Below are 11029 nucleotides of genomic sequence, written 5' to 3'. Positions count from 1 at the left end.
TTGCATACAAAAGCATAATAATCTAGGGCCTACAGTTTTCTACTTACTAGGGCTTAAAAACAAAACGACACGATCAACAGGAACAAGCAGTAGACCAGTTACTGGGTGACTGAACAAACAGCAAATGCAAAACTAAAGAAACTACTCAAAGTCCTGCAGGGTCCGACCACAACAGCTTTGATATTCAAGAACCTCATTAGCAACAATTAGGCAGCAAAGCATTAAACGCACAGAGGCAACCAACGTTTAACCACCAAGAAAAACGCCAAAAACATTAGATAGAAACAGAAAAAGCATTTGTCTCACGGTTTTTGACGCTGAAGCCAACTCTCCTGTCCTGGAGTATCCAGCTCGGACAGTTAGTTTCCATGTTGCTAGCTCAGATTAGCTGTCAACAACACTGGAAACCAAGCGAACGATCCCAAACTTTCTGTTTGTAAGTTCCACAGAACCTCTAACGTCACCGTCTGTAATCCAGAGACACGTCCATGAAGAGCGTCACGGCACAAAACCGGCTGAACTGACTGCGCCACTTTTAACCTGCGGGCGCGTTTAATCAGGGAAGATCAACTTCACCTGGTCTCGCTCGTTAAAGGTGCAATATCACGTTTGACCACACAGCCACTTTCAACACAGGGGGCGCAGTTTTACTCATCTGCTGAACTCAAACATAAAGCAGCGCTGAGGTGGTGCATGTACGGTTTCTGTATCTTATATTCCGGTCATCATGAAATGAGATTTTTCATCCTTCCATGATGAAGGAAAATTAAGAGGATGAATAACCATTAAATATTGATGAAGAGTAAGTAAAGGTTTTGATTCCTTAGTCCACTTTTATGAAATACCACATATTCCCAGCTCAATTTCATTCAGAAAATTTCCAAAAATAACAATAGTAGGACAGAATAAGGGAGATTCTTTTGCATGGTACAGGAACAGTTAACAGTTAATATCACCTATTGGTCATATTCACAACCACTTATGACCAAGTCTCTCACTTAATGTGGGACACTTTGTTACACAAATTGCAGTAAATCAATTTCTCAAGAACTCAGACATAGATAAGTGTAGTTTCAATGGTAGTTTAATTTTAACATTCAACATAAGTATCAATTAATAACTCGCACAGATTTATGTTTTTTAAATCTAGGACTTGAAAAATGAAAATGTCCAACTTTATAGTTATTTTAATGTCAATAACACATGAGGTGTTTTATTCTGTTCACAATGAAGAAATACACTTTTAGAAAAGAGGTAATACATCAAGCAGAGAGAAAGGGGACAACAGGTCAAAGAATTGATGCAAACAAATTAATAGTAAAGAATTAGAAAAACAAAGGTGGTGTAAATGAATGTCTGTAGCAAACGGGGGAAACATGGGAGAAAAGAAGAAAACAAATCAGGAAGGGGAAGAAAAATGAATGAAAATAAGCTAAAAAGATCAGATAGGTGTAGAAGGTGTGGAAATCTGTGACATTGATAATACTGATATATCCAAATCCAGATTAACAGAGCTGTAAATTAACTGTAAAGGTGTGACAATACTTTACACTGCTGTAAACAAGGCAACAATATATAAAGTAAACAATACAGTAGTAGTAACATTATAGTCTTTCACTATGTGTTTGTGTTAGTATTTTAAACCGTACTGATGTACAAGTTTTTTCTGCTGTGTTTGATACCTTGGTCCAAATCAGATAACTTTATGTGACAAGTTACAGAAACGTGTCTGATGTAGCAGTGAGTCATTAATGTAGAGGCTTGCCATGATCAGGCTAGGGAACTGTCTTTTGGCAACTTTTTTAACTTTCAGCCTATAATTTCAGTGATGACACTGAAATCACCTTCATGAACATCTTGCCCACCAGCTAATCAGATCTGCATTATGTAATATTATCATACCATGATATACAGTATAATATTATGATATCATGTTATCAACACACTGAACCATGATATTAAGACTAACACAAAAAAAGAAATTAGTTCTTGTTGATGCTGCAATTTCACATTCAACATGAGGCTGTGATGATATGCTTCTTAAAACAAAATAATTTATACCAATAGGACTGTGGTAATAAAGGCCTCTCTTGTTTTTGGTCCAGTTTGTTTTAATTGCTTTGGGATGTAAAGACAAAGGGAAATTTTAAAAAGCCCACCATACAATTTTAACTGTGTTGCCTGCCTGTATCCTCCCACACATTCAGTAGCAGCTGTTTGCAATATTACAGCAATATCTTTGAATCTCAAAAGAGGCACACCAAGGCAGTTACGCTTGTGTAAATCAACAATTTCAGTCGATCATTTATGAGATACTTTCATTAAGGCAAATAAAGTTGATTTGGTATAATGGCTTTATTCTGAATGGTTTCCCTGCCCAGTCAGAAGGGGGTTGGGGGTGGTTACAGGTGCAACAGACCTCTGACCACTGCCAACTACACCCTGCAGTGATACACAGTTGAAATGTTCAGCCAGAGAAAGCACAGTGAAACAGTGCTTTTCAGCCTAACTAAAGAACCTCTTAGTTATGTCATTAAAAATTGTTTCTGTCAAACCTATGCTGTGAGATCTTATAATTCTTTATCATGTGTTTTAAATCTCAGCAACAAACAGGTATAGACTCAGTATGATGCTGAATTTACAGCATGATTTCACTATAGTTGATCTTAATGGGAAATTTAGATTTTCAAAGAACTTTTAATGAAACCTTTATGAACCTCATGTGGCTCCAAGTCTGGCGTGCAAGGGCAAACTGCAGAATAGCACAGCATTACAACAAACTGTTAAATTATCTCTGAAAGAGTCTTTATGTACTCACAAGGGACATAGCAGACAATGTCCCTTATATAGTGAAGTAGGTTAGCTATAGGCACACACAGCCCCCTTTAAGCCTCCAAGCAAGAGGGCAACAGAAGACTGCCACCTTTTCCTTATTGTTGAATCAGCGGAGATCTTCTCTCTCAGCCCTCTTCTCTCAGTGTCCAAAGCTTCCCTCACACCAGCTCTCACATTAACATCATGCAAATAGCAAATACACTTAGAAAATTAAAAAAATCATTGGGTTAGGGTATATATTTATATATATTTATACATACATATAAATTCATATACTTTTAAGGAATGTTAATCTATTTTGTGGTGTACTTTTTCTTCTTGCAAGGTAAAAAACAACATTTTTATACTATGCAACACATTATATAATCAACATATTAAAAAACAACTCAGTCTTTTTATCATCTTTTAGAAAAAAAATTCCATAATAAAAATAAGTTCTATGTTTTTTTTTCTCACTTATATCTTACAATATATTTTCTCTCTGTCAAAAAACACACACACATGTCCCATTTTTGTTTGTGGTTTCTCTTGGCAGCAAATTGGCAGCGGTCAAACTGAATGAAAAAAAAAAAAATCACATAATGAAGATGCTCATCAATGTGGAAACATCTCAGAGCAACAGCCTCGTTGACGTGTTGAATTCACAAAATGGCAGCGATGGGTGTTGCAAAACAAACAAACAAACAAAAACTGTTGCATTGTTACAACGGGCACTTGTAGCAGCCACATTCCAGAACAGTTTCCATCTCTTCGGAGTATGAGGTGCCATCGCTGCAGCGGTAAGCCACCTTCCTCTTTCTGGTTTTTGTAACACCACAGCAAACACCAGGGGGTGCTGCAGCCTGACAGGATCGGGGACAGTCCATGCGGGGAATTTTGCTGGTGGATGTGCATGTTCTCATTGGCTGGTGGCGCTTCAGCTGCTCCCTCACCATCTCTCCTTGACATGTAAGCTCTGGACAATGGTGAAAAAAAGACACAAATGAAATGTACTTCCATCCATCCATTATCAATACCTGCTTATTCCTAACCAGGGTCACAGGGATCTGCTGGAGCCTATCCCAGCTCTCTTTGGGTGAAAGGCAGGGGTACACCTTGGACAGGTCACCAGTCCATCACAGGGCCACATAGAGACAAACAACCTCACACACTCACACTCACTCCTATGGGCAATTTAGAGTCACCAATCAACCTGACATACAAGTTTTTGGACTGTGGGAGGAAACCAGAGTACCTGGAGAAAACCCACACAAGCACAAGGAGAACATACAAACTCCACACAGAAAGGCCCCTAATGGGTTGTGAACCCAGGACCATCTTGCTGTGAGGCAACAGTGCTAACCACTCTGCCACTGTGCTGCCCCAGAAATATACTTTAAAGTGTCAAATGCTTATATACAGTAATTTTATCCTGATTACCATGGGTTCATTTGGTATACCTTACCTTTGTCACAGGTAGGTCCAGTATACAAGGGCTGACAGTGGCAAACCGGCTCTCCTCCTTCTGACACGCGACACTCGCCATGTCCACAGTGCTGCCCTCTGCAGGCTAGAGGCTGCTGCCGTCGATCACAGTACTGACCCTGGTAACCATCACTACACTGGCAACTGTAGGACTGACCCTTGAGCACACACAGGCCATGAACACATCTGGAGCAAAAAGAAGAGGATGGGGAGAAGGAAGCCTAGTTACAGGACAGGCAGGGATTGGTATGTGCTTTTAGAAGTGGTTGCCTCTAGACTGGCAGACCAACAAGACTCACATATTAGGTCACAACTATGGAAACATCACAAACAGGTAACAATTTTCTGATGTTTGACTGGGGGATAATGAAATGATCAGGACACAGGGCTATCACAGTTTGTCACTTCATTTTTGAGTGCAGTTCATTACAGCTTTGTACTTTTTGTGTAAATTGGGAAGGATTTATTGGCATCTAGTGGTCACATTGCAGAATGCAAGCTTCTAGGCAGAGTTATGGATGAATGAATAGCAGCATTTCAGTGTAATTTACCTGTTTGTTTCTGTGTAGATCTGCAAGTATAAGTACAGTTAAGAGTTCTAAAACAAGCTGTACATTCATCTACATCCATACATGTCTGCCCAGTCGCCATTGTCTCTGCCTACCTGTTGTTCTGGCAGGGATTTGGTGCTGTTGTCTGGTCACACAAGGTCCCAGTGCGTCCCGGAGGACAGTCACATGTTACCCCCATCTCTCCTCCTTCCCTGCATGCACCCTGGCCACAAACACTACAGGAATGACACCCTGCAAGAATACCATCACCCTGGTGATGGAACAAAAGGAGAAAATACCGTGAAGGGAAGTCAAGGATCCTTTAAGCCTTAATAAATGAGAACAGAAGGGGTTTAAATTGACAAACATTTTCATGTTGCATGAAAGACTCAATGTAAATATCATGCTAAAAAGGGGAGATGACATTTGCTCTTTTTTACAGCTGCTACCAGCATGGGTTTGATCAAATATTTTCTGCAGTTTCTTATATAATGAACATTCACCAAAAGATCCTATTTTCTAAATCATTATTATAATTTTGCATGATTTTGTAGCAGGATTTCAGCATTTATTTGAGCATTACAGTAAATATAAAAAACATGATGTGCCATTCAAGCATCAACCTTCATTAATGTAATTACCCTGCCCTCAACCCCTTGTGGCAGTCGTCCTCCTGTTGTTCCTCTGTAACTCAGGTCTTGAGGCTCCCCATTAATTTGGACATTGTGAATGCAGCCATTAAAAGCCTGAGGGGAACGTTCAGGACCAGGACGTAGACCTGAGGCCACCACCTGAGATGGTACACCTGGGAAATTGAGAATATGACAGGAAAATATGGAAAAAGAACAATGACAAAAGTAGAAAAAAGTAAAAAATGAGATGAAAGGATACAAAGAAAAAGAAAAAAATAGGAGAAAGGGCAATTGCTGCATCAAAGTGAAATGTTCTACCAGCATGTGGAATAATAGTGCTCAATATTGCACAATCACATTTTGTTTTCTAGTACTTGAGAAAAAAGCGGACTATTTTCAAGGCTATATCAAAACCAGTTCTCCATCTCCTCACCACATCCCATGCTGAGTGTATGAATGTTTCTGTATGTTGTGGGTAACTGTATTTGGATGTACTCATGCATGGCAAACATATGATCGCAACCACAAAAAGGCAGTAAAGGAAGCATGTTCAGTACATATGTCTACACAAGCATATAGTCATACATGTGTTTCAGTGTGTGTGAGCATGTACCTCCTATGTAAAGTTGGGTATTGTGGTCGACGGAGGGCTGGCGTGCTAGTTTCCCCAGGCTCTTGGGAGCGCCATTATCCACCACCAGGCTCAATGAACGGTTCTGAATCAACAGCTCGACAGTATGGAACAGCCCGTCATTCACCGACTCCACGCTGTTACAAACACACACAGAAAGAAGGAAGGAGAGATCTTCAGTGTGGTTCCTATTATGATAAATTACTGTTGAATTCTACATTAGACAGGAGAATTAGGGAGAAGGGTCACAGTAGAGTAAATTACGATTGCTGGACACAAAACAGACTCCAAATATTTTCAAGTCAAACATTTTTTTCTCTTTGTTTTGTTATTTTTGCTAATCGACCAAACCGAATGAAAAATAAATGGGGGAAATCTGTTTTGAAATCTTATTCTCAGTCATAATGCAGACTGAGTACATCCTCAACATTATGTTCTTTTGGAACACATTAAAAGGTGCCTTGATCTAGGCCATGGTTTCCTGAAACAGGAGTTGGGCCAAGAATGGGTCCCATGTAGTGCACAGGCTTTGGTTATTATGGAGGGTTTGTGCCTTGTGGTGAGACTAAATCTATAGATTTTAATGGCTAGACTCAATTATTATTATTATTCATTGTGTTAAAAAAGCGGTGTTGTTACTAGAGCACTGATATTTTTAGAGTAAAGAAGCCTGCAATGAACAAGTATCATGACCTTTTGCACCATGTCTGACCCTGGGAAGAAAATGTGTTTGTGTATGAGAGTGTGTGTCTGAGATTCCCTCCTAAGTGGTTTTTTCTGGAGGGGAGACAGACAGCTATAGAGACAGTGGTTTGGCACACTTGAAAAAGGGAGAGAGAGCGAGAGTGAGAGACAAAGTGGGAAGGAGAGGTGGATGATGGGGTGGTAAAGTTGACTGTGCCTCCGTTCACCCAAGTTCTTCCTTCCCCGAACCCGGAGAAAACAAGCAGAACATCAAAAACACAAAAGAACAAGTGAAGCCATTCTTTCCGTTGGTGGTCTGTTCCAGACTCCCACAGCTAAACATCAAGACAATACATCCCTTTGTCTGCTGCTCCTTGTTGGCTAACTAGCTAAGGAGCCTTAAGTCAGGTTTAATTGACAGCTGTTTATAGAGCATTCAGATTATGATGACGTTACATTAACAGCCAATGGAGCGGGGTTGTGAGTTCTGGAGGTGAGCCAATGGGAATTTCACAGAAAATGCAGACAATAAAAAAAAGGAGAAAACCATGGAAGAGAGCAGATGCAATAAGATTAGAAGGAGTGTAGGAAATATTAAATAATTAAAGAGATAGAGCAAAAATTGTGAATAAGGTGGTAAAGGCCAGAACAGGATAAAGATGAAACGGAAGAAATTAAAAAGAAGAAAACGAGGCAAGAAAAGAAAAAAACAGCAAACTTACATTTTTCTCAATACAACTGTACATTTAAGCCAATTCAGATTTTGCACAAATAGGAACTTACTTAGTAGGTTTTTACATACAAAGCACTTTAAAAGGTACTTCAAAGAAGTAATTATTGATTTGCTTTGTATGGTTTCAGTTTATATATATGAAATTTGGATCAATGTATTGATAAGATAAATATGGAGTGAGTGCCATTTAGTGCAAAAACACACAAAATGTACTGTTTTTCTAAGCACATCAGTGTAGTTCAGCATTAGCTGGTGGTTTCTACAGTAAGTGCTCCAACTGTAGACCCAACACAGACACATATATGGTTTCAATTAGGAGCTATGTAATTTAATAATGGCCTCAAACAGGCCTGCTGTAACTAAGCAAGATGATGGTCTGCTAGACTGAAAGATTAGTACTCAACCCCAACACCCTCCTCTCCTATCTTTACTTTTTATTCCTGCTCTTGTGTTTTCTTTCTTTTTTGTTTTTTCCCCTACATTCTCGTCTTCTTTTCTATTCACTGTTTTTCCACTTCCTCCTCCTCATGTTCATTCTCCTGGTCTTCTCCCTTCATCTCTTTTTGTCTGTGTTCTGCTGCTATGCACTTCCCCGAAACTATTCAAAAGTCATTTCTACTTTTTTTACTCTGTTAAAACTTCTCCACTTACATCCAAACAGCTCTCCATCCCCTTTTCAATTTGTTCAAGTGTCTGGAAAGTTAAATCAAACAGGGATCTCACATAGCTGAAGACAATCTCTAATTGATTTTAAACTTCACACACACATTTCGCCACATCACACACATACACTCACAAACATTGCACTGAACCTGCTGTGAGACCAAAACTCCACCGGATGGCAGTAGATGCCGAGATTGCCAAATGGTCAGCCTGCATGCATGTGTGTTTGATGTGTGCCATTATCAATCTTCATCAGCATTCTGACAAGTAGAGGTTCTCCAAACTAACTGAGATGTGTGTGTGTGTGTGTGTGTGTGTGTGTGTTGGCAGGTACGTAAGCACACATCATAAAATCCAATAAAAATAAACACAGGACCATACTGCATTTCAATGGCCTCACTAATTCTCATTGTGCGCATCCAAACCAACGGGTTGTCAATTTCCTGTCAGCTCAGAATCAAATACACAATCCATAAACCACTACACTCAGAAATAAACTTTAATAAACAAGAACTTCCTAAAACCAAAAACTGCCTGTTTCATGTAACGGAATAAAATACAAATCCAGAAATAATTTTAGGTCATTAATTTGCAGAATATGCATGTACTCGCATGTATTTTACACTGAACTGTGTGTTCATACATACAAATAATTAATATATACCTTTAGGTGAAATTGGCTTTATGTATGTGTGTACATGCATTGTCTGTCTTTATATGCTTTACATACAGGCTCTGCCCATTACTGTCTGAACTGTTTAAGCATTAGCCTTTGTATGAATCTATGTATGTATGTATGCGCATATGTATCTGTAGGTGCACATGTCTTTCTATGGTTATGTAGACTAGTAAGTCCTATATTTTTGTATGTGCATGTGTGTATGTGTGTTAAGCAGACAAATCTTATTAAAATGATGTTCAGCAGACAGCCATCCCAGTCCCATATTGCCGCGGTAACCTCAATTAGTCATTGTTGAGATGGCAGCTGCTGAATCGTTACTTCCTTCACTGTTTTCTTTCCTTCTTTTTCAACTTTCATTAAACCAGGCCGGCCAGTTCAGATGAAATTTGTTCTTTTCAGGAGCGGAGTCATAGCGTTTTGATGTAGAGTTTCAGGAATGGGTGCTTGTTGTTTCAGGCTTATAAGGTTTCAGCATTAGAATGTCTGAATGGCCTCAGAGTTTAAACCTATAATGTTGAAGGAGTGTCTGTTTTAACCACAGCCCTGTGGTTTGTAAGAGGCAGATTCAGGTCAGACATTCAGTCACTTTACTCATCTAAATCTATGCATAAACTAATTTTGTAAGACCTGTACAAAACCTGGATGTAAATGTGAAATGTTACCACCAAGAACAAATAAAAATTCCTCTCATAGTTGCAATAATGTCTGATTTGTTTTGCATTATGGCACACACAGGATAAAACACAGATTGGTTCATTTATGGAGTGTGCCAACACAACAACACATGTGATACTGTGCATATGTGTAATGTGATGAAATACAATGATCTCTGCAACACTGAAAATTGTAGTCAGGTTTTTCCAAACCTAGTTCTGGACAGGAAGTAGCTCATGTAGCTCATGTGGACGTTAAGAAGATCACTCCATCCTCTCAGCACAGGAATCTTAAAACAGGGATCTGGTTAGTCAGGACCTCACTTTCAGAACAGAATACCTCATTGGTTCCCACCAACAAACACTGCATTGGCTGTTCACAGAAATACAGCAGCTAAGAAATGAACCCTCATGTGACAAAATGTTTCAGACTTTATTAATCTATAAAAAATAATTGCTGTTCTGCCTTTCATTGATGTAATAGTTAAGTCTGTCTGGTCACATATTTTTAGTTCATTACTTTCTCATTTCTTCCCAAATTGATACACCAAAATATTCTTCTTCTCTATAACTCAGTGAAGTGTTTAATTTACACATAAAGTCAAATAATTATATACATGTTGTGGAGCACCAATGGGTCACTGTTCTCTTGGTCTTTTCTTAAAGAGGTTCTTTATTTTTTTCCAGCAACCTCCGAGTCCATCTCCATTTCTGCCAGCCATTAATCATCATCTATTCTCACACATCTTTTCTATGTCTACTTACAGTATCTGTCTATTTCTTGCACTGCACCTGTCTTTCTTTATCATTCATTTCTCTTTCCTATGCCCATCCATCCCTGCATCTCTTTGTCTCTAACTTGCTGATGAAAAACAGTAAATGTGCTCTCTTTGACCCAATGGGAGATTAGTGTGGCATTTAGTAAAGGGCAGCACATTAGTACACAACAAACACACTCTCTCTGTCTCCCTCTTCCTCTCACACACTCATGTTCATTTAACACTGGGCAGGCATAACCACTATCTGTTGCTAATGAGGGCACAGTGAAGGACTTGTACACCTTCTCCTATCTCTCTAGCTGTCACTCCTCCCCCGTTTCTATCCACAAATCTAAAGCACCTCCACTTGCACGCAGGCCTTGTATGCTTTTCATTTTTTAGAATCATTCTCCCTGCTTTGTGCCCGAGTCTTTATGACCACCATGCTGAGATCCACCCTGCTGTTTTGCATTCTTTTATCTCTTCTCTCTTTCTTTTTCACTCTCTATTTTCTAATCCAATTTCTCTGACTTGTGGGTTGTACCTCCTGTCCAGACGCCATCTGGGCAGGTGTGTCAGTGTCTGTAGGTGTATGCCCATCAGTATCCTTCAAAGAAATATACAATGCATTTTTGCGAGTAACAGTTATTGTAAACTAAACAGCCAACAGGTACCCAACTGTCAAAAACATCATTTTTAATATGCATCAGCCTGATCATGATCATTTCAGCTTGTTGTCAAAA

At 39.3% G+C, this 11029-nt stretch overlaps 1 protein-coding gene across 1 annotated transcript in view; it reads right to left on the bottom strand.

Annotated features, from left to right (window-relative positions):
• Positions 1 to 1163: 1163 nt before the first annotated feature.
• The window catches only part of slit3 (slit homolog 3 (Drosophila)), a 212868-nt gene continuing 203002 nt past the window's right edge, over positions 1164 to 11029 (bottom strand). The window contains exons 34-38 of the mRNA XM_026330723.1: positions 6096 to 6250; positions 5492 to 5655; positions 4964 to 5121; positions 4280 to 4485; positions 1164 to 3790 (exon numbers count right to left, since the gene is read on the bottom strand). Of these exons, the coding sequence (XP_026186508.1) occupies positions 3537 to 3790; positions 4280 to 4485; positions 4964 to 5121; positions 5492 to 5655; positions 6096 to 6250 (937 nt within the window). The 3' untranslated portion in view covers positions 1164 to 3536. The remainder of the gene's footprint in view (positions 3791 to 4279; positions 4486 to 4963; positions 5122 to 5491; positions 5656 to 6095; positions 6251 to 11029) is intronic.

Source organism: Mastacembelus armatus, chromosome 10 (genome assembly GCF_900324485.2).
Source record: "Mastacembelus armatus chromosome 10, fMasArm1.2, whole genome shotgun sequence".
NCBI lineage: Eukaryota > Metazoa > Chordata > Actinopteri > Synbranchiformes > Mastacembelidae > Mastacembelus > Mastacembelus armatus.
This window is presented reverse-complemented; position numbering and strand designations above follow the sequence as displayed.